This window comes from Alosa sapidissima, chromosome 12 (genome assembly GCF_018492685.1).
Source record: "Alosa sapidissima isolate fAloSap1 chromosome 12, fAloSap1.pri, whole genome shotgun sequence".
Lineage (NCBI taxonomy): Eukaryota > Metazoa > Chordata > Actinopteri > Clupeiformes > Clupeidae > Alosa > Alosa sapidissima.
In genome coordinates, this window is record NC_055968.1 from 10,689,906 (window position 1) to 10,717,603 (window position 27,698).

At 40.3% G+C, this 27,698-nt stretch overlaps 2 protein-coding genes across 4 annotated transcripts in view; both read left to right on the forward strand.

The window, feature by feature from the left end:
- The first annotated feature begins 541 nt into the window (after positions 1-541).
- Positions 542-18,438, forward strand: adgrl4 (adhesion G protein-coupled receptor L4). Its single transcript, XM_042056244.1, has 16 exons — positions 542-692; positions 880-1,014; positions 2,618-2,770; positions 8,763-8,912; positions 9,017-9,087; positions 9,639-9,821; positions 10,050-10,233; positions 12,207-12,317; positions 12,572-12,771; positions 13,563-13,742; positions 14,216-14,419; positions 15,208-15,428; positions 15,516-15,582; positions 15,690-15,781; positions 16,931-17,099; positions 17,611-18,438. The coding sequence occupies exons 1-16, from the start codon at positions 647-649 to the stop codon at positions 17,671-17,673; spliced, it is 2,229 nt and encodes a 742-aa protein (XP_041912178.1). The 5' UTR covers positions 542-646; the 3' UTR covers positions 17,674-18,438.
- Positions 18,439-18,829: 391 nt separating this feature from the next.
- The window catches only part of vtg3 (vitellogenin 3, phosvitinless), a 33,870-nt gene continuing 25,001 nt past the window's right edge, over positions 18,830-27,698 (forward strand). For all 3 annotated transcript variants that reach the window (XM_042056243.1, XM_042056241.1, XM_042056242.1), the window contains exons 1-12: positions 18,830-18,958; positions 19,105-19,125; positions 20,845-20,996; positions 22,046-22,297; positions 22,523-22,684; positions 22,972-23,120; positions 23,498-23,648; positions 24,137-24,294; positions 24,501-24,666; positions 24,800-24,925; positions 26,889-27,107; positions 27,452-27,669. In XM_042056243.1, the coding sequence (XP_041912177.1) occupies positions 18,919-18,958; positions 19,105-19,125; positions 20,845-20,996; positions 22,046-22,297; positions 22,523-22,684; positions 22,972-23,120; positions 23,498-23,648; positions 24,137-24,294; positions 24,501-24,666; positions 24,800-24,925; positions 26,889-27,107; positions 27,452-27,669 (1,814 nt within the window). In that variant the 5' untranslated portion in view covers positions 18,830-18,918. The remainder of the gene's footprint in view (positions 18,959-19,104; positions 19,126-20,844; positions 20,997-22,045; positions 22,298-22,522; positions 22,685-22,971; positions 23,121-23,497; positions 23,649-24,136; positions 24,295-24,500; positions 24,667-24,799; positions 24,926-26,888; positions 27,108-27,451; positions 27,670-27,698) is intronic.

Below are 27,698 nucleotides of genomic sequence, written 5' to 3' on the forward strand. Positions count from 1 at the left end.
GGTTTCTATACCTTCTCAGGTTTTCGTTAATTCTTTTATTATGTGTTGTGTGCAAGAAACACAACTTGACATGTCACAACCACAACTCGACATGGCCTCCTGTTTGTCTTTGCTGTTTTTAACTTTTGTTCTATCCCTCACTGTTGTCTTGTTTGTCAGTCATTTTGTATGTTTTGACATCACATAATTCAGCTCTTTTGGGGAATACGATGATATTGTAAATTTGAAATTTGTTAAGATTAAATATTGTAGTTGAGTTTATTTTATTAATTTATTTAATAATAAATAAATAAAAAAATAACTTTTGTTTACATTTTTTAGTAGCCTCATTCTATTCAGGACTCAACAAAGACTGCAATTCTAAAAGTCTAATGTACAAGCAAAGCACACTTTCTGAGATCTGAATGAGTTTACAATTGCTTTACAAACAGTGTATAAATGTAATCAGATCACACACAAACTCCTCGTCCAGCCTATATACGGTTTCCAGTAAATAGGTGTGTCCCTGTGAGGCCACGTTTATGTGATCACTGATAGAGCATTAGAACAGGAAGGGTCAGGTTTAGAACAACAGGAAAGCTGGAGGGAAGTAGTGGACGTCACCACCCCTCGAGTCCTCGAGCCAGTAAGTCGTCTCAGTTGGAAAATGTCGCATTTACTAAACTCCTCAATGAAGCTTGTGCTTTTGGAAGGTAAAAATATATATATTTTTCAAATGATGTACTTTGTTGTTGCCTAAATGACCAAAGGACACTATACACTAGCTAAATGATCATAAAAATAATGTCATCTCAAGTTTGTGTTGTGTTATAATGGTGAAACATATGCTGTATGCTACGATGACCCCTATATTTGCCTTATTTTGTTTTTCACGTCTAGCATGGATATTCAGTGTCCTTACACAAGGGATATTTTCTGACACCTGCCCAAACTGTCATGAGCTAGCAAAGTGTGAGAACAAGACCTGCAAATGCAAAGATGGCTTTACTGGTAATGGAATAACTAACTGTCAAGGTAAGAGACACAACATGAGCTACTTTTAACATTAACTAATTTCTGGCAAATAAAGGGAGGACATAACACATTATTCTAATTATTATTTTCAACCTGTGTTCAACCATACATTGTAATATGACCCCTAATTAAACATAAAAATACGGACAATTATGATATGTTCATTATATCAAATATGTATCAATATCTGGAAAATATTGAGTACTTAGTAAATGCTATCTCAATTTTAGAAAATGTTAGCTAACAGCCAATTGACCTTGCTGATAGTCTTGGATAGTCTAAAACAGTATCGTTTGCAATGACGAAATCTATTCCTAATGCTAAGTGATGTATTATGGTAATAAATTGGTTGCAAAAGCTTGCCTTACATTTTTTGGAGGATTTCTGACACAAAGCACAAAACTACATTGTGGAGAGTTTGGATAAATAGTCTAGTAAATGTAGGCGTATGTGTCTGTTCTGGTTCTCATGAGTAAAGTAGTGACACAAGGCTTGACTTGGACTGTACAAAGGTGTATGAATTCAGACTTTTTAATAGCTAAGGCTATTTATTGGTACATCTTAGAAAATAATCTCATTAATATAAATCATGACACTTTTGAACTTCCCTCAATCAAGTTGTTACTATATAGTAAGCGAAATGATGCTTTCCAATGGGAACTTCCCAAAGAGCTACTGTGAAGAGCCAGTGTGACAAAAAGGTTCAAAAGGTTTAGTCCTTGTTATGCGTTATGAACCCAAATGTTTTTCATGGTTGTTGCTGTGAGATAGGGTGAGTCGTTGGGGGAGTTTTAGATGCCATGCAGCAACATGTTACTAGTAGGAGGTTGGCAGTAGGAGAAACAGTGATGAACACCCCCCACACTCATCAAACACCCTGCTGCTGTTTGCATCTTGAAATGAAAAAACTGCTCTTGTCATGCTTTTAAGAGCTTGGATTGGTCCTGCAGACTGACCACTGCTTTGGGCCATTAAACATAGTCCCATGATCAAAGTCGCTAGGAGGAGCCTTTTTTTCAATCAGGACAGAATTCTAATGTTTATCATCAGCAAATTCAGCTTGACTGCTTGGACCCCTCATGATAACAATGGTGTTTTGGGTTATCATTCCTTCCTTGTTCCCATGTATGCGTGTCAGCCTCAGTCCAAATCTGTTATGTCAGACATTTCCTGACATTCCATCTCTTTTTCAAGACTATTCAGGAAGGACAGCTAAGAATACCTTATACAGGATAGCCTGTATCAGGACTATCAGGCAATAACGTACAACATGTAGTTTGTACATAATGCAAATTACATTTCTCCTGTGTTTCTGGAATACATGAATAATTCAGTTAAGTTGGGAGTGACTCATAAAAGGGGAGTTAAGAGGTATTACATACAATTTGATGACTGCTTAACACTAACATTATATGGCTGACATTAAGGTAATATTACATGGCACTTGATGGTAAACTTTTGGAGATAAAAGCTAAATATGACAAGTGAAAAGTTTGCTTATAGGGCTTATTGATAGGTCAATTGTTGAATATTCTAAACTTCTTTTAAACAAAGATTGTTGAATATTTGAAAACTTATTTTTCTCCCTCTGGTTTGCACACAGATGACGATGAGTGTGAAAGGGTGCCCTACATATGTGGTGACCACGCCACCTGCACCAACACATTGGGAAGCTATCACTGCACCTGCAAAGCAGGTTTCAGCTCTACAAATGGGGCAAAAGAGTTTTGGCCTAATGACGGAACTCACTGTGAAGGTAATAATAAAATGTATTAATGAATTAGTCAATGCCAACAATAATCTTATTTAATCGTACATGTTGTACCATATTCATGCATGGCCTTTAAATTATGGGAAAAGTGCAAAGTCTAACTTCAGCTGATTTAATAATTAAACCAAATCTAATTTAAAACCATGATATCCCAAACGTAAGAACCAGTAGGTCATCTCAGGGCTCCCACATGACATTTTTCTCAAGTTGGGTTGTTAAGTGATGATGTAATAATGAGCTGAAAATTATTTTTCCAATGGCTTTCACAGCTGCTCGTTTTTCTCCATGGGCAGTAAAATAAAATGTAAAAAATCCAATTTTGTTTTACCCTCACTAAAGGTGATGGTGACAAGGTTTACATGTTGCGAAAACCGGCTGGTTGCGCAAGTAAACGTTTTTTGATGAAAAAGTTGTTGGGCCCATGATGTCAGACTTAACAACTGGATAGTGCCTTAGTACTTAAATCAATACTGATATGTATCGCAGACTGTGGTTGGTTGTTGTCACATGGTTCAACCAAAAGAATCTTGACCAAGTAGACCAAATGCATGAGTACAGTACAGCCATTTTGCAGGTGTACTATAAAACTGTGGGTGAATCCAACTGCCCTGAATCAAGGGCATATTAACAGATTAGACCAAGCCAGCAGTGGCTCCAGAACTTTCATATGTATAGGTCTGACATTTTCTGAATGGGCCAATATACCAGACAGTACAGATTAGGCCAATTGCTACTCTCTAAAAGTCAGTAGAGAAGGCTTGCTAGAAGCCCAAACCAGACAGTTTTCTGAAGCTGATACATCAGTCCTATAGGTCTCTAGGGCCTGCTGTTTAGATACTGGCAGTTTCTAATGGGCCCTCCAAATAAAGTCTTAGCACATCTTCAAACATCTAGAGTGCCCTCTGTTGACTCTGCCCGAGAGGACAGAGAGAGTAAAGGAAGTGTAGTCGAGCTTTAAGCAGACACAGCTGTGTGGCCTGTGCTTGGAATGTTGCCATCGGATACCCCCACACGATGAGAGGAAAGAACTTAAGGCAAGCCAGGGAACAAACCAGGAAGCAGGCACTGTTTACACTGTTTACATCAGGCTGTCACAATTGTGTGTTGTGTGTGTGTGTGTGTGTGTGTGTGTGTGTGTGTGTGTGTGTGTGTGTGTGTGTGTGTGAGCCTCAAGACAGCCACGAGAAAAAAGAAGCGGAAGACGGGAGAGCCCAGAGCAGGAAGTGAAAGCTCTCTATGGGGAGAGCCGTAGTGATCCATTCAGGAAGCAGGAACCTGGAGTAATGTGTGTGTGTGTGTGTGTGTGTGTATGTGTGTGTGTGTGTGTGTGTGAGTGTGTGTGCGTGTGTGAAATTGCTGAGCCGCTCACTCACGTGAAGTGGGGTCTGATGAGGTCTGACATGACGGAACTGAGGTTGATCGAATGAATGGGCTTTGGCATGATGCAGCTGAGGCTAACTGAGGTCAAGAGCATCGTCAGACAGGTCAGACGAGGGATTCCGCCTCAGGAGCAGAAGGGATTCCGCATCACTCTAGAGAACAGCTGCCCTTAACCAACATCACCAGTCTGAAAGCTTCAAAACAATAGAAGTTGCCAAGGATAGCAGACAGCCAGAAAACATCAAAGGGGCCCTTTTATGATTAAGCAAGAACTGAGCAAGCTCTCTTGTTCCTACACTACGAGCTCTAGGCTCTTTGTACTCACAATTTCTACTCACTCTATTTTATCAATATGTGATAAGTTAATGATAATTCATCAACCCTATCTTGCATTTAAGGTCCTATTCTGAAACAACACATTGGGCTCCTCAGCCTTGATGCTGTCATTGTAGAGTTTCATACTTATGCTGCCAAAAATGTCAACATTTCTCTGCTTGCCTGTCTGCAGCAGTGGAATGTTGAAGCTTCCTTATTGTCATTTGTGCGTAGAGTAAGGTAATTTGATTAGAATATATTGTTTTGGGCTCCACACCCTTTTGTTTACATTCCGCTGCCTTTCAGCCTATTTACATATTATGTGCACAAACATGTGTTATGATGATAAGAAAGACCCAAACAAGCTATATCATCACCCCCTCTCTCCAATCCAATGATAAAACCATTGGATTTCATGTGTGTGCTGTGGCCTATGAGATTACCATCACACCCCACATGTCCCCTGTCTGCGTGTGGTGTAGGGAGGAGATTTCCCCTGGATATGATCATCACATACAGGATGTCCAGGGTCATGCTGAGTTGGCGGGACATATAGTCACAGCAGGGACACAGGAAAAAGTCATACCATACTGTAGGTGTGGAGATTCCTAGAACACCCAGGGCATCAGAGATCATACAGAAATCATACAGATGTGTTGTCAGTACTGGAACTGGAGCATGTGATACAGCCGGGAAACATTATATATGAAGAAATCAAACATTTTTGACTACAAATATGAGCTTGGACTGCTGAAAAACTACTTCCAGGAAATCCAATATGAGCTGTTCAGTGCGAGCTCTTCAGTGTTAGCTAGTCACTATGAGCTGTTCAGTGCGAGCTGTTCAATGTGAGCTCTTCAGTGTTAGCTAGTCATTATGAGCTGTTCAGTGTGAGCTGTTCAGTGTTAGCGAGTCAATGTGAGCTGTTCAGTGTTGAAGTGAGTGATCTATACCACAGCAGAACAGATCCAGGAGAGAACAGCACAGAAAAGAAACGCTTTCAGATTGTTCTATGAGTTTGATAGCTTGATTCCCGCAGCAGCAAACCACCCATAAGTGGCTTGAAGATGGAAAGCCCTACTTTGAGAAATAAAACACCAGCCGACACAACCCCTCATAGATATGAACTGTATCGACTGTTTATGTAGCCCTTATAATCCTCTTTGAACCTCGGCATCTGCAGTCCACTCCTACTGTATATGGTGGTAGAATATTAATCAGACACACATTAAGATCCCCCTATATTAATGCCTGTTCTGACAGGAGGCGGTTGGACCAACTGTTCAGAGGTTGTGAAACGTCCAGAGTACACTGATGATGGATGTCTCAAAGACACTTGCTGTGACATATTGCCTGTGTCTCTGCAGATGGCAGCTTGTAACAGTAGACCGAGAACTCTGTCTGTGTCAATGATACAGTGGCTAAAGCCTGAAAAGGCAAAAAAAAGCATTGATGTAAGACTACACAGGCCACATGTGGTCAGAGAGGCACATCTCCACAGCAAATTACACCACACCACTTTCCCTTTAGCAGATGGGAGATGGAAGTGGACCAGACACTTATGGTGAAGAATAAACACATCCACACTGGCGCACATGACACCTATGTTTCTGCAGTGTGCTACTGTATTTAGTGATGTGGCATTGCAGTGGGAGATGTGTATGTGTGTTCTGGCTAGTACACTCTTGAAATGAATGTGTTGAAAACAACACAACTCAACACATCCACTCCAGATAGGGACAACACAGTTTGTGTTGTTTCCAACACATTGCTTTTGTTATTCGTTTCAAGAGTAGACACAGTACAGTATGTGTTGAAAATAACACAACTTGTGTTGTTTTTTAACACATCTTTATGTCCAGATAGGGACAACACAGTTTGGGTTGTTTCCAACACATTCGTTTTAACTCATTGAGTGCCAAAAACATAATATTAAGTTTTTCCTTCCCATGATGTGAGTGCCAAAAACGTAATATTACGTTTTTAGCCTTTTTTTTAAAAAAAAAATTACGAAACTAGACACTCTAACACACCTTATATGTGATTTTGGGAACTCTGTGATGAATGGAAATATATATATGACGATCGAAAACTCATGAAAACGCACAATCTTGACATTTTAATTGGACATTTTATCATAACTCGGTTGCCGCTTTGGGTCGAATTAGTGACGCATGCACGTCAGGTCAAAACCAGGCCATTTTCGTGGGTCTATCACTAGGTTGTAGTCTCGCCAGGTCTCGCTGATCACTTCCCGGAAAGTTTACCGATGTTTACAGGCAACCAGTGGTGGAGGAAGTACTGAACCTCAGTACTTAAGTAAAAGTACAAATACACAGAGAAATATTTACTTTAGTAAAAGTAAAAGTACCACAATGACAACCCTACTTAAGTAAAAGTAAAAAGTACCTGCTTTTAAATGTACTTTAAGCATTAAAAGTAAAAGTATTTGCATAATGATTTATTCTCTTAATATCTATATTCTAAAAGGAAAAATCAGTAGGCCTATGGGCTGTGGCATTAATTAAGCTAGTTTTAGGTTATACTCGACTAGATAGTTTTAAGTTAATGCAGTTGTGCTTACCATCTGTGGCCCAGTTTACATTCTGACCTACAATTCTAGAGACTGATCTGCTGAGTAATATCATTCAGCAAAACACGAGAGCCTGAAGTTTAACGGGGTAGACAAGGGAAACGTCGGGTGGATCATAATGCCAATTATGCTGATTGAACAGAAAAGTTGCTGAGAAAGGTGTCTTTATGATTTGATGAAGTTCAGTTTCACTTGCGCAGACGCATAGACATTGAATGAGCGCTCACGTTACTACCCCCCAATTGTAGGCTATGCATCTTTATTTAATCACACACAATTAAGGAATATTTCCTAATCTGGAAAATGTTACGTTTTTTCCGGCCACCGGTTCATTAATAGTCTACCATTCATTTGTGCCGCAAATGATCAGACGTGTGACAGAAGCATGGGCATAGCCTATAACTTCGCTGATCCGCGGATAGCAATCTCATCGGAGAGGAGGCCCTAACGCTGCAGATAACAGACAGAGAAAGGCACAGAACACAGTTGCATGTACAGTGTAGCCATGGGTCTGGTGAATATAGCCTACCGAATGCAGATGGCTACAAGCTCACGCTTTGCCTGGTCTAGACTAGAAGCTTACGTTTCTAAGAATGCACGTAGCGCTCCAGAATCTTTGGTAGCAACACCCCGGTAAAACAAACGTGTTTGTCAGAGAGAAAAAAAAAACTGATCATAAAATGTATCGTAAAAAGGAACGATGGTGTTGTAGAAATGTAGCGGAGTAAAAGTACAGATAATTGCTGTAAAATGTAACGAAGTAAAAGTCAAAAGTATGCACTATAAACTTTACTTAAGTAAAGTACAAATACGTGGAAAATTTACTTAAGTACAGTAAGGAAGTATTTGTACTTCGTTACATTCCACCACTGCAGGCAACACTTCATATTTCATGAAAGACGTTATATCTCCATTTCTAGAAAAAACAGCGATTTTGATGAAAACTAGCCACTGTTTAGCTTGGGATTTCTCAGGAACAGAGGCGTGTAGAAATACATGGTTTGCACCCACTGAGAGCTTAAAGTCTCACCTTTTAAACGAGCCATTGTATGTGTTCATAGCTATAACACAGAATATGCTGTGGCTGTACAAAAATCACCAACAATGGTCTAGATTGCTGGCACTCTAGGACAAAGTTTTCGAAAACAGCTTGGCATTCAATGAGTTAAGAGTGTATCGGAGTTCCCAGCATTCTATGTGTTTTGTGTAATTTTGAGATTGGTGTTAAAATGACCATTGCATTCATGTGTAATTTCAGTTATTTAGTGACCAGTAGTCAGTATGTTATGTGAATGTCCTACTTCAAGGGATTTCAAGGATTTTCCTTTGTCACATACATAGAGGTACTGTTGTAAAACATGTAGTGAAATGACAGTTAGCTGCTCGACTTTCCTGTGCATAACCTTGGTGTCTTATAGTATAGGTTTGGGTAGGTTTTAGGGCCTTTGTGTTCCCAGTCTCAGTCTGATGTGTTTACGTGTAAGAACCGACTTCCTCTGCCGTTCTGTATCAGTGATCTGAAAGTTTCCCTGTGTATGCTTAATAAACAGCCCCCATGCCAAAGCAAAGTCTGAGTTTATGTTGTCGGAACACTGACAATTGCCCGTGCCGTGCCGCATATGGAATCTTGAAAAATAACTTTAAGTTAATTGATCATCAAATTCTGACTGAGTTGTTTCTTTGTTCTAGATATCAATGAATGCAAGCAGACTGAAATATGTGGGCCGTTTTCCAACTGCTATAACACCAACGGGTCCTTTCACTGCTCGTGTCAAAGAAATTATGTTTCATCAACTGGAGCCAAGTTATTTCAACCAGACTCACGGACAACTTGCTTAGGTATTTGTAATTTCCTACATGTTAATCAAACATGTATTACTGCTCAGAGGTCAGATTTGTGAATATTTATCTATATTTACCCAGATTGCCATCCTATGTTTCAGAGAACCCTGTGCCTAACTGTCACGAAGACAGAGAGTGTTTATCAAGTCGCATCAGAACCACCCTACAAAATGTCAGTTTCTCGGCCAGAGAGGGGGAAAGTTTTCAAAATCATATATAAACTGTGAGCTTATTGTAGAAGACCTTAGAGAACATCTGGCTATTTGACATGCAGGTGCTGCTCTCTGGTGTTAGGAAATAGTAACTACAGCCAATGCTCAGCAGTATAGAAACTACAGCTAAAATGTATAAATTTATATTTCATAGTTTATTTTTCAGAGAACAAAAAATATTGTGTAATAAAACTTGGTCCCTTGAAGTACATTTGAGTCATATAACTTATTTTAGAAGATTAACTTACAGTATAAGTTAGAATATATACAGTAGTATGACAATAAACATTATTTACAAAACTTGGCAATAAATCCTATTGTAAATAACCAGGGGAAAAAGGGTCCAAATATTTGTTCACTAGCTTATTATATTCACTGAGAAAGAGGTGTTCATGAGAGTATAAAGCCAGTGGATAATCCAATATTTTCACTTCCTGGCTGTGGCTCAGGTTCTCAATAGAGTTTTCTTTTCGGAGTTTGTTATTATTATATTTTCTTCCTTGCTTTGCAGATCAGCAGTCTAAGCCCTCCCCAGCAGCTGCTGAGGGAGATGAAGAAGCAAACATCAGGAGATTTAAACCCAGTTGATGTAATCGCCTACATAGAGGCTCTCTCTGCCGCAGCCATGAACTTTAGTAAAAGTGGGAGTAAAAGTTATTTTGATGAAGAAGTTCCTGTAAAGGAAGCCATTACGGTCAGTAACCCTCATTTGGTCAAATAAGCCCGATATACTGTACTCTTTAGGTTAAGGTATATTACTGTAGTTGTCATAGTTTGTCAGAATTCTCTTGTATTTGTAATAAAACTTTAGAGCTGTTTTCAAACATTCAGGGGTTATTTTTGGGCCACCATTCAGTTTTTTATTATTATCATTATTATTATTTGAGTGCTAATCTACGTTTCCCTCCATATTGCCTTGCAGGACTTTGTTAAGACAGTGAACAATCTGGTGGAATTGAATGAGTTGGAGGCATGGGACAGAATAGAGGAACAGCAGCGAGACCTGACCCTGACCAAGCTCTTCCACTCAGTGGAGCAGGGGACTCTGGCCTTGTCCAAAATCAGCAGCAATGTTACCAGGGTGGAGGTCAATGAAGGTGACGTAGGTAAGACTATGACCATCCAGAAGTGTGTGTGTGTGTGTCTGTGTGTGTGCCTGTGCCTTTTTTTGTGTGTGTGTGTGTGTGTGTGTGTGTGTGTGTGTGTGTGTGTGTGCATATGTGCATGTGTGTGTGTGTGCATGTGTGTGTGTGTGTGTGTGTGTGTGCGTGTGTGTGTGTGTGTGTGTGTGTGTGTGTGTGTGTGTGTGTGTGTGTGTGTGTGTGCATGTGTGCGTGCGTGTCTGTGCATTTTCTGTGTGTGTGTGTGCATGTGTGTGTGTGTGTGTGTGTGTGTGTGTGTGTGTGTGTGTGTGTGTGTGTGTGTGTGTGCGTGTGCATGCAGGTGTATTTATTCAAAGCTAATACAGTATATCTCTTTTTATGGATACTGGTGGTCTTGTTAGACCCTTGTCAATTCAGTTTAATACAGAAGTCAGTCCCATACTTAATCTAATTAATCAATTAAGCATGAAAGTTACTTCATTAATTCTGCTACACTCATCTACACTATGCAATCAAGTCTAACTTCAGGGCACTTCACAGATGGATTGACTGAATTGGGATTAGCCAGAGGAAGTATTAGGCCTACACCCTCTCTACAAAACTGTAACCAAAATATGTAATAGAAAATTAACATTATAACAACCATATGCAGACTATTCCTATGCCTTCCTATAGTATACGCAACAATGTTGAAAGGAAAGGTGTATTTTATAAGGTTTGAAATGTATGGCGTGTTGAGTTATGTGGGCTAAATCAGGGCCTGCATTTACAAATAATCTTGAGGCTAAAATAAGTTCCTAACTGGGACATTTAGGAGAAACTCCTACATTTCTTTTAAAAAAAATCTTTTACAAAAAGTAATTCATTCAAGTAAAGCATTTTAGTGCTAAAAGTAGCACCTACTGTAAGTCTGGGAGAGCTTAGGATTAGGCAAGAGGACTCCTAACTCACCAAGACCAATTGAGAAAAGATTGGAAACCATCACTTTGAATCATTCCACGCTGCAATGTTTTGAAATGCACATGCATTCACTTCCTCCAGGAGATCTCGATGGCAAGGGAGTAACTGTGCAGCATGTAAGGGATACAAGTACGCCACCACCAACCAGAACCAGAACCATTCATTATCCAAATATGAACTAAATTGTTTGCCTTCTTCAAACTTGAACCAATAAAAAAAAACATATTAACAAAAAACAAAAAGTGAACTAAATGCAGTCCCACATTGTATTGCTACCTTCTATCTATGCAAATGTAACATCAGTTACATTTTGTAAACTTTGCAAAAATACTGGGTCAGTCCGTAGTGTATTCTGTTACTGGTTCATTTGTACCTTGTTATGTTTACTTATTTGTATTTTTTTGTTTATTTGTTTATTTATTTATTTACCTCTCATCCTTCACGGTAGCGTACTTATGCCTATACTTAGCAGCACAGACCTGTCATTCAGCAGCTGATCATGGAGGTGACAGCAAGCAAGCTGGTGCAGGAAAGTTGACATCAACCCTGTCAACAGTGTTCTTATCTTATCCTAGGAGTTGTCATTTTTGTCTTGCTAAAACCAGGTTTCAGTATCTTTGTGAATAGGTGTACGTTAGTACTTCAGTGTACTTCATAGTACTTTGCTGCACTCTAGTGGACTGTAGTGTCCTCGTTACGTCCATGGCCTCTACGACTGACACATCAAAACACTGTGGTGACAGCAAACAACATCAAGTCAACCATGATGTTTTAATGGATAATTTTGTGCATGTTTTGTCTTTAATGATTTTGTGTGGGATTTTTATTTATTTATTTATTTATTTATTTTAGTGAGTGACACCTGTCCCTTTCTAATTGTACTCGACGGGAAGGCCTTGCAGTAGTAGTAGTTTTTATTCAAGTGGGCCCACTGGAAGTATGCAACTCTCTTTCTCGCCATGGTTATATGGTTATCTGTTGTGACGTACAACCTATTTTATGTTCTCATTTTGCAGAATTAAAACTCTACACGCTGAAGGATCAGGAGAGGAAAAAGAAAGTCTCTGTCTCCCTGGGAGTAAATACCATTGTTTTAACACCCAAAAAAGTAGACACAGCTTCCAGTGGTAAGGCTTGTCAAAATATTAACATTTTATTTACTATTTAATAGACAATAAACACAACAGAGAATAAGCACAATAATTTTAGACCTATCATACCAAAATAAATAACTAAATAGCTTGTGTGTTAGCATGGCATTACAGGAATTACATTCTAGTGTATTTTGATTTTTTTCAGTTTAACAACATAGACAGTGCTTATGATATTTCACTTATCTGGAATTTCGATATATCCATGGTGTATTTGTTGTATTTATTAGGAAGTGTCCCCGTGGTGTTTGTCAAGTACAAGCATATTGGGGTGGTCTTGGAGCCCAAAATTGACCCAGGATTGGTTGATTACACAAGGTTTGCTGCAGCTGGTCCGGTGATCGTGAACTCAGAGGTCATAGCAGCTGCCATAGGTTCTCCTCAGTTGTACTCACTTGAAGAAGTGTCTTTTACTTTGAAACATTCAGAGGTACTTCCTTTCTCAGTTTCTGCTTTTCCTGTTTTAGTGGAGTTTATGTAAGTCAAGTTTAGAGGAGATGGAAACATGTATAGACAACAAGAAAAGCCACAGTAATAGTCGTTATAGTCATTCATTAGTTGTAAATGCAGCGTTTTATGTAAACTGACTCTCGCCAGATGAATTTCGTTCCGCCTAGCTCCACTCACATCCATCTGGGATCGCTTCCGTTTGCTTCGCTTCAGGATTGATTTCGACACCACATTTTATGGTAGAGCCAATCAGGACGCAGGGCGGGAGTTTCATAGATGTGACATAGCGGAGAAGCGACTGTGAGACTGTTTTGATTCAGACAACAATGGCGGCTCGCATCGAGGAAGCAAGCGTCAACATTGATGCTGCTATTTCATTCGTGTTGTCCAATCAACCCAATATTTTTTCGTTAAAAGAACATCAGAGAACGGCTCTGAAGGCTTTTGAGTAGTTGAAGTAGCATGTCAATAAATGACGGACAAGTGGCTTATCCAATCATATGTAAGGATTTTTGATAAGGCCCAGCCTTCTGAAACACCTCTCCAATGGAGCGATCCCAGATGGATGAGTGGAGCTACGCGGAGCGAAATTCATCTTGCGAGAGTCAGGTTACGTTTTATGGGCTCTCTGCATAAAAATTGCATAGTTGTGATGGATTGTCTTGAATAAAAAGTGGAATAATTAGAGGTTACCAGGCAACTTTTACTGCATTTAATTTGAGTTTTTTCTAAATATGTGTTTTTCTGTGTCCACCCTTGGCCATTGTGTAGCCCATCGATCCTGTGGCTGACATGACGAAGTGTGCATTCTGGGAGTATTCTCTGGACACTATGGAGGGCCGCTGGGCCCTGGCGGGCTGCCAGCTCTCTCACGTCAACAGCTCCCACACCATGTGCACCTGCAATCACCTGACCCATTTCGCCATCCTCATGTCCTCAGGACGGGCTAATGTGAGTTCTCACCGTAGGCATGTTCCCTCCTCCATTAGTTAAAGTTCAGTTTAGATGACTATAGTTATGCCCACGATTAACTCTCCTTAGGTCCTATGTTGTAAACACTTTTTATGTACAATTTAGATTTTTATTGTGTTAAATGACATTGCAAAGTTAATTCTGGTTACTAGAGTCAATAAAAGATAATTTTCTACATTCATCATGAGCCATTCATAGAATATGTACACAGTTTGGGACATAAGTATAAGTATAAGTATATATTTTGATCCCGTGAGGGAAATTTGGTCTCTGCATTTAACCCAATCGGTGAATTAGTGAAACACAAACAGCACACAGTGAATCTATCTATCTATCTATCTATCTATCTACTGTATCTATCTATCTCTTTAAATATCAAGAAGGAGCTCTTATTGTTAATGCAACTGAGTGAATCTCAGAGATGATCTCATATTCGGTGTCTCTCTACTCAGCTTGTGGCCCACTACAACATCCTGACCAGGATCACACAGCTGGGCATGGTGATCTCACTCATCTGCCTGTCCATGTGCATCTTCACCTTCTGGTTCTTCAGTGAGATCCAGAGCACCAGAACCACCATACACAAGAACCTGTGCTGCAGCCTCTTCATGGCCGAGTTCATCTTCTTAGTCGGGATCAACATGCACTCCCACAAGGTGAGCAGAGCAGCAGGCCCATGCACTCACATGGGTTTACCAGAACATTTGTGATCCTGCAAGGCGAAACCAGTGGCTTTGGTAAAATGTACAAAATGAAGTTATTGTGCTCACATGAACGACATGAACGGCCATAAACTAAGCTTTCTAACGAGGGTATTGCAAAAAGTATCGCTAAGATAACCGCATCCAAAGTTGGCATGGTTCTTCATCACGATACGCCAGAAGAGGAGAAAATCACATTTTTAAGTAAATTGTCACGCTAATGTGTTGAATCTTCATCTAAATAAAGTCAGGGTTTAACAGTCAAAACTTATGTTTTTCCCTCAAATTTGTTCACAAATATGTAACGTGAAATTCGACATTTTAACCCATACGTTTGTTTATCGTGGATTTTCTCAAAATAGCACCAAAGCGACTGGTTTCGCCTTGCAGGGTCACATTTTTCAAATTGTTTATGAATTGATGAAAGCATGCCAACATTTTGATCTCACATTTTTGTTCTTATATGAGAGTTTTATGTCAGTTTCTCCTCCATTTTCCAATCTTACGGCACACTGCCATACCTCTGCTCTGATTGAGTTATTTTCTAAATCATACTGCTTGTCACTTTATCGACAAAATAATGCTATTAAAAGCATATAGCCTACTTACTTTTAGCCCAATTAATAATTGGTGTTATTTGCATTAAATAACTGACTACCGCTGACTAAATTATTGCATTTGACTTTCATTGTGAAAGCTGTGTACAGTGTACACCCTAATTAGTATTGGATTTTCTTTTCTAGCTGTTTTGTTCTGTGATTGCTGGGTTGCTGCATTATTTCTTCCTGGCTGCGTTTGCATGGATGTGTATCGAGGGCATTCATCTCTACCTGATAGTCGTTGGTGTCATCTATAATAAGGGCTTTTTGCATCGCAATTTCTACATATTTGGATATGTGAGCCCAGCTATTGTAGTCGCCATATCAGCCACACTTGGTTACAAATACTATGGAACTAACACAGTGTAAGTACAACTGGTCAAAAGTCACAAATCGGTTTTGAATAACATATTTAGAAAAGAGCTCATTGAATCCGTTCTTCTTGTTTTCAGGTGTTGGCTGAGCACTGAAAATAACTTCATCTGGAGTTTCATTGGCCCTGCTTGTTTGATTATACTGGTGACTCATGACCTCATTCATTCACATATCTGATCATTTAGAATTGAGGTTTTAAAAAATGAAAAAATATCTAAATCTAAAAAAAAAGATTTGTGCACTATGTTTAGGTAAACTTGATGGCATTTGCTGTTATCATCTATAAAGTATATCGGCATACAGCAGTGAAGAAACCTGAAATAAGCCATTATGAAAATATACGGTAAGTTCACATGACATTTCAATATTTTAACTAACAGGAACTATAAGAACCTTGTTTTAGATGAGTCTTGTTGCTTTTTCATTCCATAACATCAAATGTATAGGCTATGATGTTTTGTAACCGAAGTAAAGATACCTTGCAGGCCACCACATATAGGAGGTCTATTGCATTAATGACAAGTGTGTTTAACCATCTTTACATTCAATATAAAAATGAGACAAGCTCAGGGGCTCCAATCTTGTATGGTATATTATTTCCGTCAAATGTCCTTATGAGAAGAGATCCAATAATTGTCTGTCTATGAAATTGTAATAAATTGAGGATGTTTCCATTTCAAACTCATTTAAAGCTGCAGTTGGCAAGTCTGACAGATTGAGGGGGCTTAGCCAAAAAATTTTAATGTTTACAACTCTCATGCCCCTCCCCCACTACCACCGAGCACCCTCTCATCGAGTCTGGGCTCGTCAGTGCGCACCAGACTGCACCAGACTGTGATTGACAGTCAGACACAGCCCTGCTCTGATTGGACCAGAAGAACCGGGAGCTGTGGATTTCTGCAAAACAAATAACAGGCTCTAGGTAGAGATAGAAGTGCGGGTTTTTTGTAAAACAGGCTGATTTATGCTGTTCTGTCCGGCGTTCTATACATTATCCCGCATAGTACACGGCTACTTGCCAAAACGAAACAATAAACTCCCCATGATGTGACTCTTTAGCCTACATAGCCTAGGCTATAGCCTATTTGTTAGCGTTTCATCGTGGCTTTTGGTGAGAAACAAAATAGTTCGCAACAGCACACGCTGAACTTGAGTCAAACATTCTTTAGAACACAGCTGATCTGCGTCTGCTTTCACTTTTGAATGAAGTTCCAGTCCTTGCGCAGTAATATGAAAGACGTAAATTAGAAGCACAAAACCCATTTTCCTTGACAGCGGTCTGTTATACTTAGCAACGGTCTGTTATTGAGAATTAGCAGACTGCCGAACATTGGGAAGGCCCATTCAAGTGAATGGAGCATTCTGCAGCACTCTGAAGAGCCTTGTAATAAGGTCAAAGAACTGCATTGTGTTGCTTTACGTTTTGTATGTGTGGTCTTCTGGTCAATACTATGTCCATCTCACTGAGGTCTGCCCTGCATGCTCCTCTCAGGTCTTGTGCCAGAGGGGCCCTGGCCCTCCTGTTTGTACTCGGGGCCACCTGGACATTCGGAGTTCTGCACATCCTCAACGAAACCACACTGACTGCGTACCTTTTCACATTTGCCAACGCATTCCAAGGGATGTTTATCTTCATCTTCTTGTGTGTGTTATCCAGAAAGGTAAGAACAAAGTACTCTTCAAGTATAAACCACTATAAAGTTTAATATCCAAATTTGTATGTTCTTGTAAGCCCTTACATAAACTCAATGTCCCAAGGAATTTATCAATAAAGCCCAAGAGGTCACGGTTTACAGTGATACCGTTAAGGGGCCATTTTGGAACACAATGCAGAGCAGAGTAAACCCGGGCCTAATTACTGCTTACTAAACTAATTACTGCTTTTATATACCTGTCAAGGTAATAAACACATAACAGCCAACATTCTAAAAAAACATATCAATAACAAATAATCTTTCTACCTCAAAGCACTCTAATTTTTCAAAAACATATTTTAGAGGAATAATTGGCAAGCAGTTGACACGGTTTGTCCATTTCTTTAGTGCAGTAATACTGATTGAATGTTATCACAAGTGTGCTTTGAATGTGGCTAAGGCAATCATAATTAAGGACAGGAGCTAACTGTTTTATAAAATGCATTCACCCTGCCTTGTACATATTTATTTTACCCAGATTCAAGAGGAGTACTACAGGCTGTTCAAAAATGTCCCGTGTTGTTTTGAATGCTTCAGATGAATATTGGACAATTAAGGAGTCTTTTATTTCTACTATTGGCCTGAAGATTATATTTTATGTACATCTTCTTGTGTGTGTGTGTGTGTGTGTGTGTGTGAGAGGGGGTATTTAATATACTGAAGACAACACAAGAGGAATCCAATACACCTTTTTGTAACAAAGATACTGCATGTGACTACAGGAACAATGTGCTTTCCCTGTGTCTTCTTATTTGTGAACTCTTAACAAGAGTATTTCAATAATCATTAACAAATCACTATTGTCCTGTACTGTCCTCTCTCTCTCTGTGTGTGTGTGTGTGTATATGTGTGTATGTTTATATGTATTTATATTTGCTTGTAATATTGAGTACATCACCATAGGGCTACCACATAAACAGCTAAAAGCTAAAAGTCCCAATATAGTGTTTAATATAAAACATTTTGAGTACTGTGTAGCAGGTTTTATTTTCTATACTTTTAGTAGTGTTGTTCATTTTGACTTGTTATTATATTATTATCATCATCTTTGAGAGTACTACAATGCTAGACTTGCACCTTATATGCCTGTATAAAATCTATTTTAGGATCATCCTTGATATTTCAGTAAGTCTGTTGTTCCTATCAGATCATACAGCACGACGGCACACCAAAGTTTTTAATGCTACACAAATGCAGGACTTACTATGGAAACATTTTTACATGGAACCATACTGATCTCTTCATATGTGGCAAATAATAAATATTGTGTGCAGAGCCGTCAGAATAAAGGGTATCTGTCTGTTCATTCTGTGTACTGTGTACTTTTTCCAGAATGCTCTCCTCGTGCCAGGTCTGTGACACTTCCATGGGTCGTTGTAAACCTCGCTACACCTTTGTCCCAGTGTTTAAGTGTTTGAGTCTGCTTCCTCTATGTTTGCTCTGCTACATAGCTGTGTGGCCGTATAGTATATATATATACACACATAAACTATTCAGGAAACATCTCAATGTATTGCATGTTTGCAAAATTTCAGCAGTTTAATTTAATGTTGTTTTTGGTGTTGTCCTCAAACAAGGGTTTCCTGGAAATATAACAGTAAACAGTGGACTGCATCAGGTGATTCTGAGCAGGGTCACCTTGCCCCAAACTGCAACCAAGTGTACTCTTGGATTTAAAAAAATAATTAAAAAAAAGTCGAGCCAAATTTTGACATCAGAGGTATAAGCCCATGAGCCCATATAAAAAGGCCTGTTCAGTGTCACAATCGTTCGGCAGGAATCCGCAATGCAGGGACTTGTTCTCTGTGTCCTCTTTGCCCTGGCAGGTTAGTTAAATTCACTCTCTCTCTCTTTCACACACACACATACACACAATAAATTATTTTGAGATTAAAAGTGAGCATTTGTGATGTAATGCTTTGAAGATTCTGTTTCTGTTGAAATTAACAATTACAATTGTCTTTCCATTCAGCATGCCAGTCTTTAAATTTCGGTGAGTAAATATTAAATAGGGTAAGGCTATTTGCACCCCTGGTACAATTAGCAGTGTATGCTATTCGTACCCTGGTGCAATAAGAAGTGAATTCTATTCGTACCCCGGTGCACACAGCAATGTGTCCTATTAGTACCCCGTCTGGTACAAATATCAATGTATACTATTCGTACCCTGGTGCACACAGCAATGTGTTCTATTAGTACCTTGTCTGGTATAAATATCAGTGTATGCTATTTGCACCCCTGTGCATTTAATCTGGCATATTGATCACACAATGTAATAATATTTTTTTTTTTAAATGAATAGCTCAGCTAGCTGTGTAATCACTCTGAATAAGGTATGCTGTTTGCATCAATGTACAGTTAGAAGTGGATGCTATTCGTACCCAGGTGTTTATAGTACTGCATGCTATTTACACCCTGGTGCATGAACTAGCTAATTGTTGCAATCAACACTTCCGTTTGAGAACCGATTTCTTATTCAAATTGCGCGCCTTCTCTCCAGAGACGTTGGTACACATGCACATTCACTCCGCCAAAACGCATCAGACGGGAATCGAACCCCAGTTTCCTGGGTGCTAGCCCTTGCCTGTGACTACTGCACAATCTGCTTCGACAAGAAGTTGAGGTTTGCTGGTTAACTTATAGTTTATAGGCCTGAACGTCATATTCACGAAATTTCTGTTAGCTAACAAACTGACGGTTGTATGTGTTCACTGAACAAAGATTATGAAAATAAAACACAACTTTTCCATCTCAACTTTAATTTGAACAGATATTAGTGCTGAAACCGTTCAGAATTCTTCACTTTCTGCTGACGAAAAAACGAATGTCGGCCATGTTTTTTGGGCACGCGAGCAACATGTTTTTGTTGTTATAACAGGGTGTGAATAGCCCAGTTGTGTGGCCAAGGCTTTACGAATAGACACTCCGTATTAAATATGACAACATCATAGAGACTTCCCTTCAGACGGTCATCATGATAAGCAACACTGTCTCTGTACATGCCATATATTAACTTGTATTAAGTATTAGGAGTTATGTCCAATGGAATAGTATCATATTATATTTGTAGGTACCTGTCATGATGTTTGATGCCATAACAACCTACATCACATACTAATGATGTTTTCTAAACAAAGTTTGGGAGGAGCCCATAGGGTTGATTGACAGCCATCACTCACCCCACTTCCATTCATAGGGAATAATACTCTCCTTACTGCCCATTACGTCACGTTGGAGTAGCAAAGCCTCCCACCTCTTCCCTGCTCGTCAATTTGACTAACTAGCTCTAAGCTCTAAATTACCCCTTATCCATAGAGGGTGTCAGCAGTTACTCGCATGTGATCTTCGCTCAGCGGACCATGGTCAGCTACCAAGCCAAATTTGCTGTACTCTGCACTCAGTCTAAGCAATCCAATGAGTGAACTAGTGAAATAAACATTTGTGCCATAACACCATGAGAACTGCCATGACAGACATGGGTAGTTTTTAAGAGGCTTGGCATGGTTTCAAGGCCATGGAAATTATACATTGAAGCACATTTGAGGAATTGTCAAGAACACAGACACTGGAAATAATTTGTCTTTTTTGAAAGTGCCTGGTATCATTCATTGAATTCATGACATAGTAATTAGGCTTATGAGAGAGGGGTCTAATGAAGTGTCGAAAAACTACCCCTATTGAAAATCTTCAATCGTGTGTGTGTATATTTCAGAGCCCACCTTGAACCCTAAGAAAACGTATGAATTCAAGTATGAGGGGGCCGTTAGCATCGGACGAGGCATGCCAGATCTGGCTGAATCTGGTGTAAGACTGACATGCAATGCCAAAATAACCGGAATATCTGCACAAATGTTCCTTCTGCAGGTAAACACAAAACAACTGCATGCATGGGTTATACAGCACAAGACAAACATTATTGTGAGAAGTCACTTGTGTTTTGCAGCTAGATGTAAAAGCACAGTGTTGTAAGAGTTGTGGTTGAGAGTAATCCAGAGGCTGGTTCTGTTCCAATAAGCCTGCAGCATGACATGCAAAGATCAGTGAGTCTAGCCAGCTACTCGTGGCTGTTGGCAGCACACAGTGACCCAGGTTGATCTTGCCCAATGGTTCACTCTGCTCTAGCCTTCACTAAATGATTCATATGTAGCACCCTCTCCTTGAATAACTACAGTCACTGCAAAATAAACCATAAAAGATAAATTATATGTCTCAATCTGGATCAGAGTATTAAATACACGAACATTTGTCTTTCATGCATTAGGAGTTAGATTGCACCTGTTTGGAGGAGTGACCTTCCTCTTTATGAAGGAAGTTCCTCCCCATAGATGCGACACTCACACCACAGAAATGACCTGTGAACTAATCTGCTTTTGAGCAGAGCAGCATTTTGTCCATTGAGCACTATAACTAGAGATGTGCAATATGCTAAGCAGTTAAGACCACATCACTTTTTAGCCAAAGAGAAAAAAGCATTATGATGATGGTTTGCCTGACCAATGGTATTTTGGCACAGATACCCTGGCATTTCTGCATTACTTGCATTAGAAATCTTGGGCCTTTCACAACCAATATGGAAAAATCAGGAACATTACAATTACTGCCTTCAAAACAAAGGTTCAAAAACAAAACAAAATATTTAACTTCAGGAAAACTGGATAGCTTGACAATGCTTTGTCTTTTATTTATCTGTGTAACCAAGCCAGTATTTTTTCAACACTGCACACTGCATTCAAACCTCTGCATTTCAGACTAACAAGGGGGAAAATCACATACACACACACATTTTAAAAGTCCATATGCAAAAGAATGACAAAATCCTGGTTTCAAAGTGCATACAAATAACAACCTTTGATTCTGGTTACATGTGGTATAATTTCACATGTGACTGATGAATCTTGTCATCCCCTTCTAAGGTGTCCAATCTAGCCTTTGAGGAGTTCAACGGCATTCCTGGGAAAAATGTCTTCTATCCCTCTCCAAAACTGACCCAGAGGATGGCGTCTGAACTCAGCAAACCCCTCATGTTTGAGTATGTGAAAGGCCGTGTAGTGGACATCCAGGCTGCCACAGGAGTCTCTGACACCGTTGTCAACATTGTAAGGGGAATGCTAGGGTTTTTTCAAGTAACAGTGAAGACGACACAAAAAGTGTATGAGCTCGAAGAGGTATTGTGCAACTTTATTTTTCAGATAATAATATGATCATTTAAAATTGAAAAAAAAAAATGTTGTCCATCATATTTTGGTATAAACTTCCATTTTTTTTATTATTGTTGTTGTGATCATTATTGTTTTAATGTTAACGTAAATGTGACAGATGAAATGTCATGATCTAAATTTTACTCGAAACACTGGACAGAGTAGTAAAAGTGTTCTCCTGCGTCTGGTCAGTTAGGTATTCATGGACTGTGTAAGAGCAGCTACGTCATTGAGGAAGATGAGCACTCCACAGAGCTGTCTGTAACCCAAGTGGTTGATATCCGTGGCTGCCGGCAGAGAGCAGAGATCTCCACAGGAATGGCTCTGGCAATTGAGAATGAGCTTAGCAAACAGGTCAGCCTGCACATAGTGCATCAGCACTGTCTTACGCACACATTGTTGTTTCCACATAGTAAGAACACATTATAACACATAGCCGTATGTATAACCTTATAAGAAAACAATTCTCAAGAGCATATTTTTATTACTTTGTTTTATATTGATAGCGAGGTGAATTGTACTGTTATTAAATTGTGATGACATGTCAACTACAGGGTACTAAAGGGAATTTAATGTATAGTGGAACCTGGGGATTGTAATGGTTGTATATCCATTAACACAATGATGTGAACCAACTGTAGAGAGGTGAGAGGATCGTGGCAACTGTTCAATACACCTACACTGTCAAAGGGGCTGCTGATGGAGGGCTGATCACTAAGGCCCGGGCTCAGGAGTACCAACACTTCTCCCCATTCGACATCAAGGGAGGCAACTCTAAACTACTCGCTACGTAAGACTTCTGTCTCCATCCTGTCTTGGTTTTAATATAAAAATATCCATGTATTTTATAACACTGATGTCATTTAGCAAGGAAATCAAGGAGTCAAATAACAACAATTTCATGGAATTTATTTTCATATTCATATCTATCTATCTATCTATCTATCTATCATTTTGAATATTTAATGTAATATACTGTAATTATTTTGAACCAACCTATATTGTTTATACCATTTGGTGTAAAAAAATGATGGATCAGATTGAATTTGTCAGATAGACCATGTTAATTCTCTATTGAAGAGATAGCTGTGCTGTTTACAAAGTGATGAGTAAGTCAGTAACAGCATAAAACAAGTGTTTACTGTGGCCTCATGTGTTTTCCCCCAGGAAATCCATAGAGCTGCTGAAAGTGACTGATTCGACTACGAGCCCCTCAGCACCACCTGCCCAGAGCAGAGGCAATCTGGTGTACAAATTTGGAACGAACCTTCAGCAGATGCCCATCGTTCTCATGAAATTAGACAACCCATTGCCCAAAGTAAGTCTGAGGAGTTGAGAATATCAAATATTTGTGGGTGTAAATTATATGATTAATGCTTCTGATGTAATATAAGCTGTGCCTTGGCAGGTACCATAAGTAACTATCAGTACACACATCTGAAAAAAAATGTTGTGGAATGCAGAATATGTAGCACACTGAAATTTTGTCAATTAATCAGCGAATTAGGTTTTCAATATTATTTTTCATGTTGCCTTACACTACGTTACGTTATGTCATCATGCTTTACACAAGGTGACTGTCTTACGCTATATGTTCATGTATGCTACATTATGTCATGATGCTTTACACAAGGTGGCTGTCTTAGGCCTATGCTATATGTTCATGTATGCTACGTTACGTCATGATGCTTTACACAAGGTGGCTGTCTTAGGCCTATGCTATATGTTCATGTATGCTATGTTACGTCATGATGCTTTACACAAGGTGGCTGTCTTACACTATATGTTCCCACACTCCATCCTAAGATTACAGAGATGATTAAGAAGCTGGCTCAGGCCAATATCTATCAGGTGGACAGCCCCACCAGTGAAGACATCGTCAGCGTGATTCAGCTCCTCAGAGCTGTAACACTCGAGGATCTTGAAACCCTGTGGAAGCAGCTCTCAGGGAACCTAGAGCACAGGTAGGGAAAGGAGAACCACTTGTTATATTGGGAGCGTATGCTTGTACCAATAATGACCAAGCAGAAATACACCCATGACAATCATCATGTCAATCATCATGTTGTGAGTGTATTTATGCTTGGTCATGTTTTCATAGATTGTATTTTTGTGCGAAACATTTATGTATGTCATCTCTCCACTGTCCCATGTTCTTCTGGACCATCAGGAGATGGTTTCTGGACCTGATTACTGAAGTGACCGATGAGAGGGTGGTCAAGTTCCTCCTGAACAGATTCAGGGTTGGGGATGTGTCTCCCAACGAGGCGGGTCAGACATTACTGGTGTCTATAAACCACTTAACGGTCACTCCTGAAGTAGTCGAGATGTCCAAGGTGAGATCATGGATCTTTCTGTCAGTCAAATCACTTACCTAAACTTTGGACTCATAGAGATGTCATGACATTTGTGTGACCAAATTTGTGAGATGAATGTATTCTCTCTCCCTCCCTCTCTCTATTGCTCCAGGAGTTCATAAAGATTCCCTTCAGTAAGTCTCACCCCATCCTGTGGCACACGGTTGTCCTCTCCTACGGCTCTCTCGTCTACAAACTGTGTGCCTACATACAGCCCTGTCCAGCCACTGCAATTCAGGTACAGTGACAAAGACCAGCCTCCATTTAACATGATAGATGATGGTAGACACTACCATTGATCTCGAGGGAAATTCTTTTTATGCATTTTATTGTTAGTAAACAACACACACACACACACACACACACACACACACACACACACACACACACACACACACACACACACACACACACACACACACACACACACTGCTGCGGTGCCCGAATTTGCAAACACAGGACGAGATGTTAACACTGCCCATTGTGCAATCAGGTGGTGAGCACTAACTTGAGACTTGATATTAGGATGTTATGTGAGTTTTGTGCGAGATCTTGTCCAGGGTAGGACTTTGAGTCAATTGAGCACAGGACACATCAGAACTGTTTCCATGCATCACTGGGTGTTTCGGCCTTTCAACACTATACATCCTCCACAGGGGAGGCCCGCTGCAGGGTGATCAACCTTCAGCTTGTGTCCCATGCTCAAGCGTCCCCAAAGTCCACTCTGTTGTTAAAGGCTCCAGCAGGCTTGATAGGTTCACCCTTTACTTGCCCAGCACGGGTCATTGCGCTTCAGCCAAATCCACTGGCTGCTTTTTTCTGCTGGGTCTGAGATTTCCCTTATGGTCTTCCTCAAGGCCTGACCACAGCTCCTGATCTCTTTTAGCAGCCTGATGGTAGATGATGCCACAAACCCTCTGCATCCCACCTCAACTGGATAAACTTTGGTGTTCCAACCACGCTGCTTTGCTTCTGCTGCAAGCTCTGCATAACATAGCTTCTTACGCTCATAGGCCTCTTCCACCAGGCTCTCCCAGGGGACTGTGAGCTCTATGATGTACGCAGTCTTCAGTGAGGAGGACCACAATACCAAGTCTGGCCTAAGGTTGGTGAAGGCAATCTCCGGTGGGAAGGTTAACTGTTTGCCAACGTCTGCCAACATCTTCCAGTCACTGGCCACAGACAGGTGTCCTGCTTCTGGTTTAGTGGACGAGTGTTTAGGTGGCTTTTGGCCTTCTTTTACAAATATCTTCAAGGACTTTGTTACTCCTGATGGCGAGGAATTGGCTGCGCTCCACATGTTCTCCAGAGTTGATGCCAGCGTCATAAGGACCTGATTGTGGAGCCAGGTATATCTCCCCTCTGTGAGGCTGGTTTTACAGCCTGTCATGATGTGCTTCAGAGTTGCTAGATTCGGGCAGAGGACACACGTTGGGTCTTTGCCATACCACTGGTGGAGGTTTTTGGGGAAGGTAGAACATCATACATTGCTCTAATGATGAAGCTGATCTTGCCTGCTTCCATTCCCCATATATCCCTCCAGCTAATCTTTCTCCTCTGCACACCTTCCCACTGCATCCATTGCCCCTGCTTGGCAAGAGAGACTCCCTTTGCGCCTCTCACAGCCTCCTCCTGTCGGCGTACCTCTTCGACCACCAGTGCCCTCCGTTCTGATGTTGTAGCCTTTTGCCAAGATGGGTTGTTTGCTTTGAGGCCAAAACCTTCTCTTCCATGCTGGACTTGTCCCACAATGTCTTTGTGCCTCAGAGCTGATGTAGCCTGCTGCACTGCGTTGGATGGTGTCCACTTCCGCCCAGTTGCTAGGGGCACTGCAGTCGTCCTGATGATCTCATCTCTGGAGTCCCTCAACGTCATCTGGAGTCTTACTTTGGAACATTTGTATTCCTCTGTTAGGCTGGTGAGAGGTAGTTCCAGAATGCCTTTGCCATAGAATAGGACGAGGAGCAGTTGGGGGTTAGGTGTCTTGCTCAAGGGCTTATAGTACATGGTATTAGCATAGTTGTAATAATTAGTGACCGGTACTCATTTCTTTTATTTATTAAAATTATGTTATGTGTTCACTTTAAGAACACCACTGAAATGAGCATCTGTATGGGGAAACACAAACCTGTACTCCAAATCTTCAACTCAAAACAACCTGATCATCTCCTCCTCTAAAGTATCCTCTAACTACCCAATAGCCCCTGCTGGACATGGCCACTGGCGCCCTCGAGAGGAACAGCGAGGAGGAGATGGTGGAATCTCTGGAGGCCATTGGAAACGCAGGTCATCCCTCCAGCATTAAAACCATCATCAAGTTCCTGCCAGGCATCTCTCCTAAGGCGGTGGACCTGCCAAACAGGGTGGTCAGCTCTGCGGTCCAGTCTCTTCGCCACATTACTGTCAGGGATCCTCACACTGTAAGTCACATGGTGCTTATACCTTGCACACAGTTTTATAAGACCAGTTGGACAAAGGCAAACACAGTGTATCTTCTATCTATATTTTACTGTATCAACATACTGTGATGTGTGCTATTATATCTTGTTAATAAAATAATGAATATCATTGTTTTGCATTGTTTCATATAATGTGCTATCAAAACATTGATTATAACATTGATTGTCATTGATGACATTGATTATTTATTTAATATGTCAGGTATGGAATGTGCTTTAGATCATAAAGTATCAGTATACTGTCATAACCTTTTATGAGTTTCCATCCTTCTCATGTGTTTGTGTGTTGGTTTGGGGCGTTACAGGTTCAGGATATTGCCCTGAGTTTGGTTGTGACAAAGACCTTGCCTGCTGAAATCCGCATCCACGCCGCCATCATCCTGTTTGAGACCAAGCCCCCTCTCAGTCTGCTGTTGATGATCACTTCCTTCCTGCTGGAGGAGAAAGATGCCCAAGTGGTCAGCTTCATCTTTTCTCTGATCAGAGGCCTGTCAAGATCCCACACCCCAGAGAACCATCAACTGTGAGCTCCAATCATACCCATTATTATAT

What these genes read in the sequence shown, in the direction of transcription:
- adgrl4 (XM_042056244.1), top strand. Translation starts at nt 647, where the DNA reads ATGTCGCATTTACTAAACTCCTCAATGAAGCTTGTGCTTTTGGAAG. An exon ending in TGGAATAACTAACTGTCAAG is followed by an intron (nt 1,015 to 2,617) that starts GTAAGAGACACA and finishes GTTTGCACACAG; the next exon opens with ATGACGATGAGTGTGAAAGG. An exon ending in TACTATGGAACTAACACAGT is followed by an intron (nt 15,429 to 15,515) that starts GTAAGTACAACT and finishes TCTTGTTTTCAG; the next exon opens with GTGTTGGCTGAGCACTGAAA.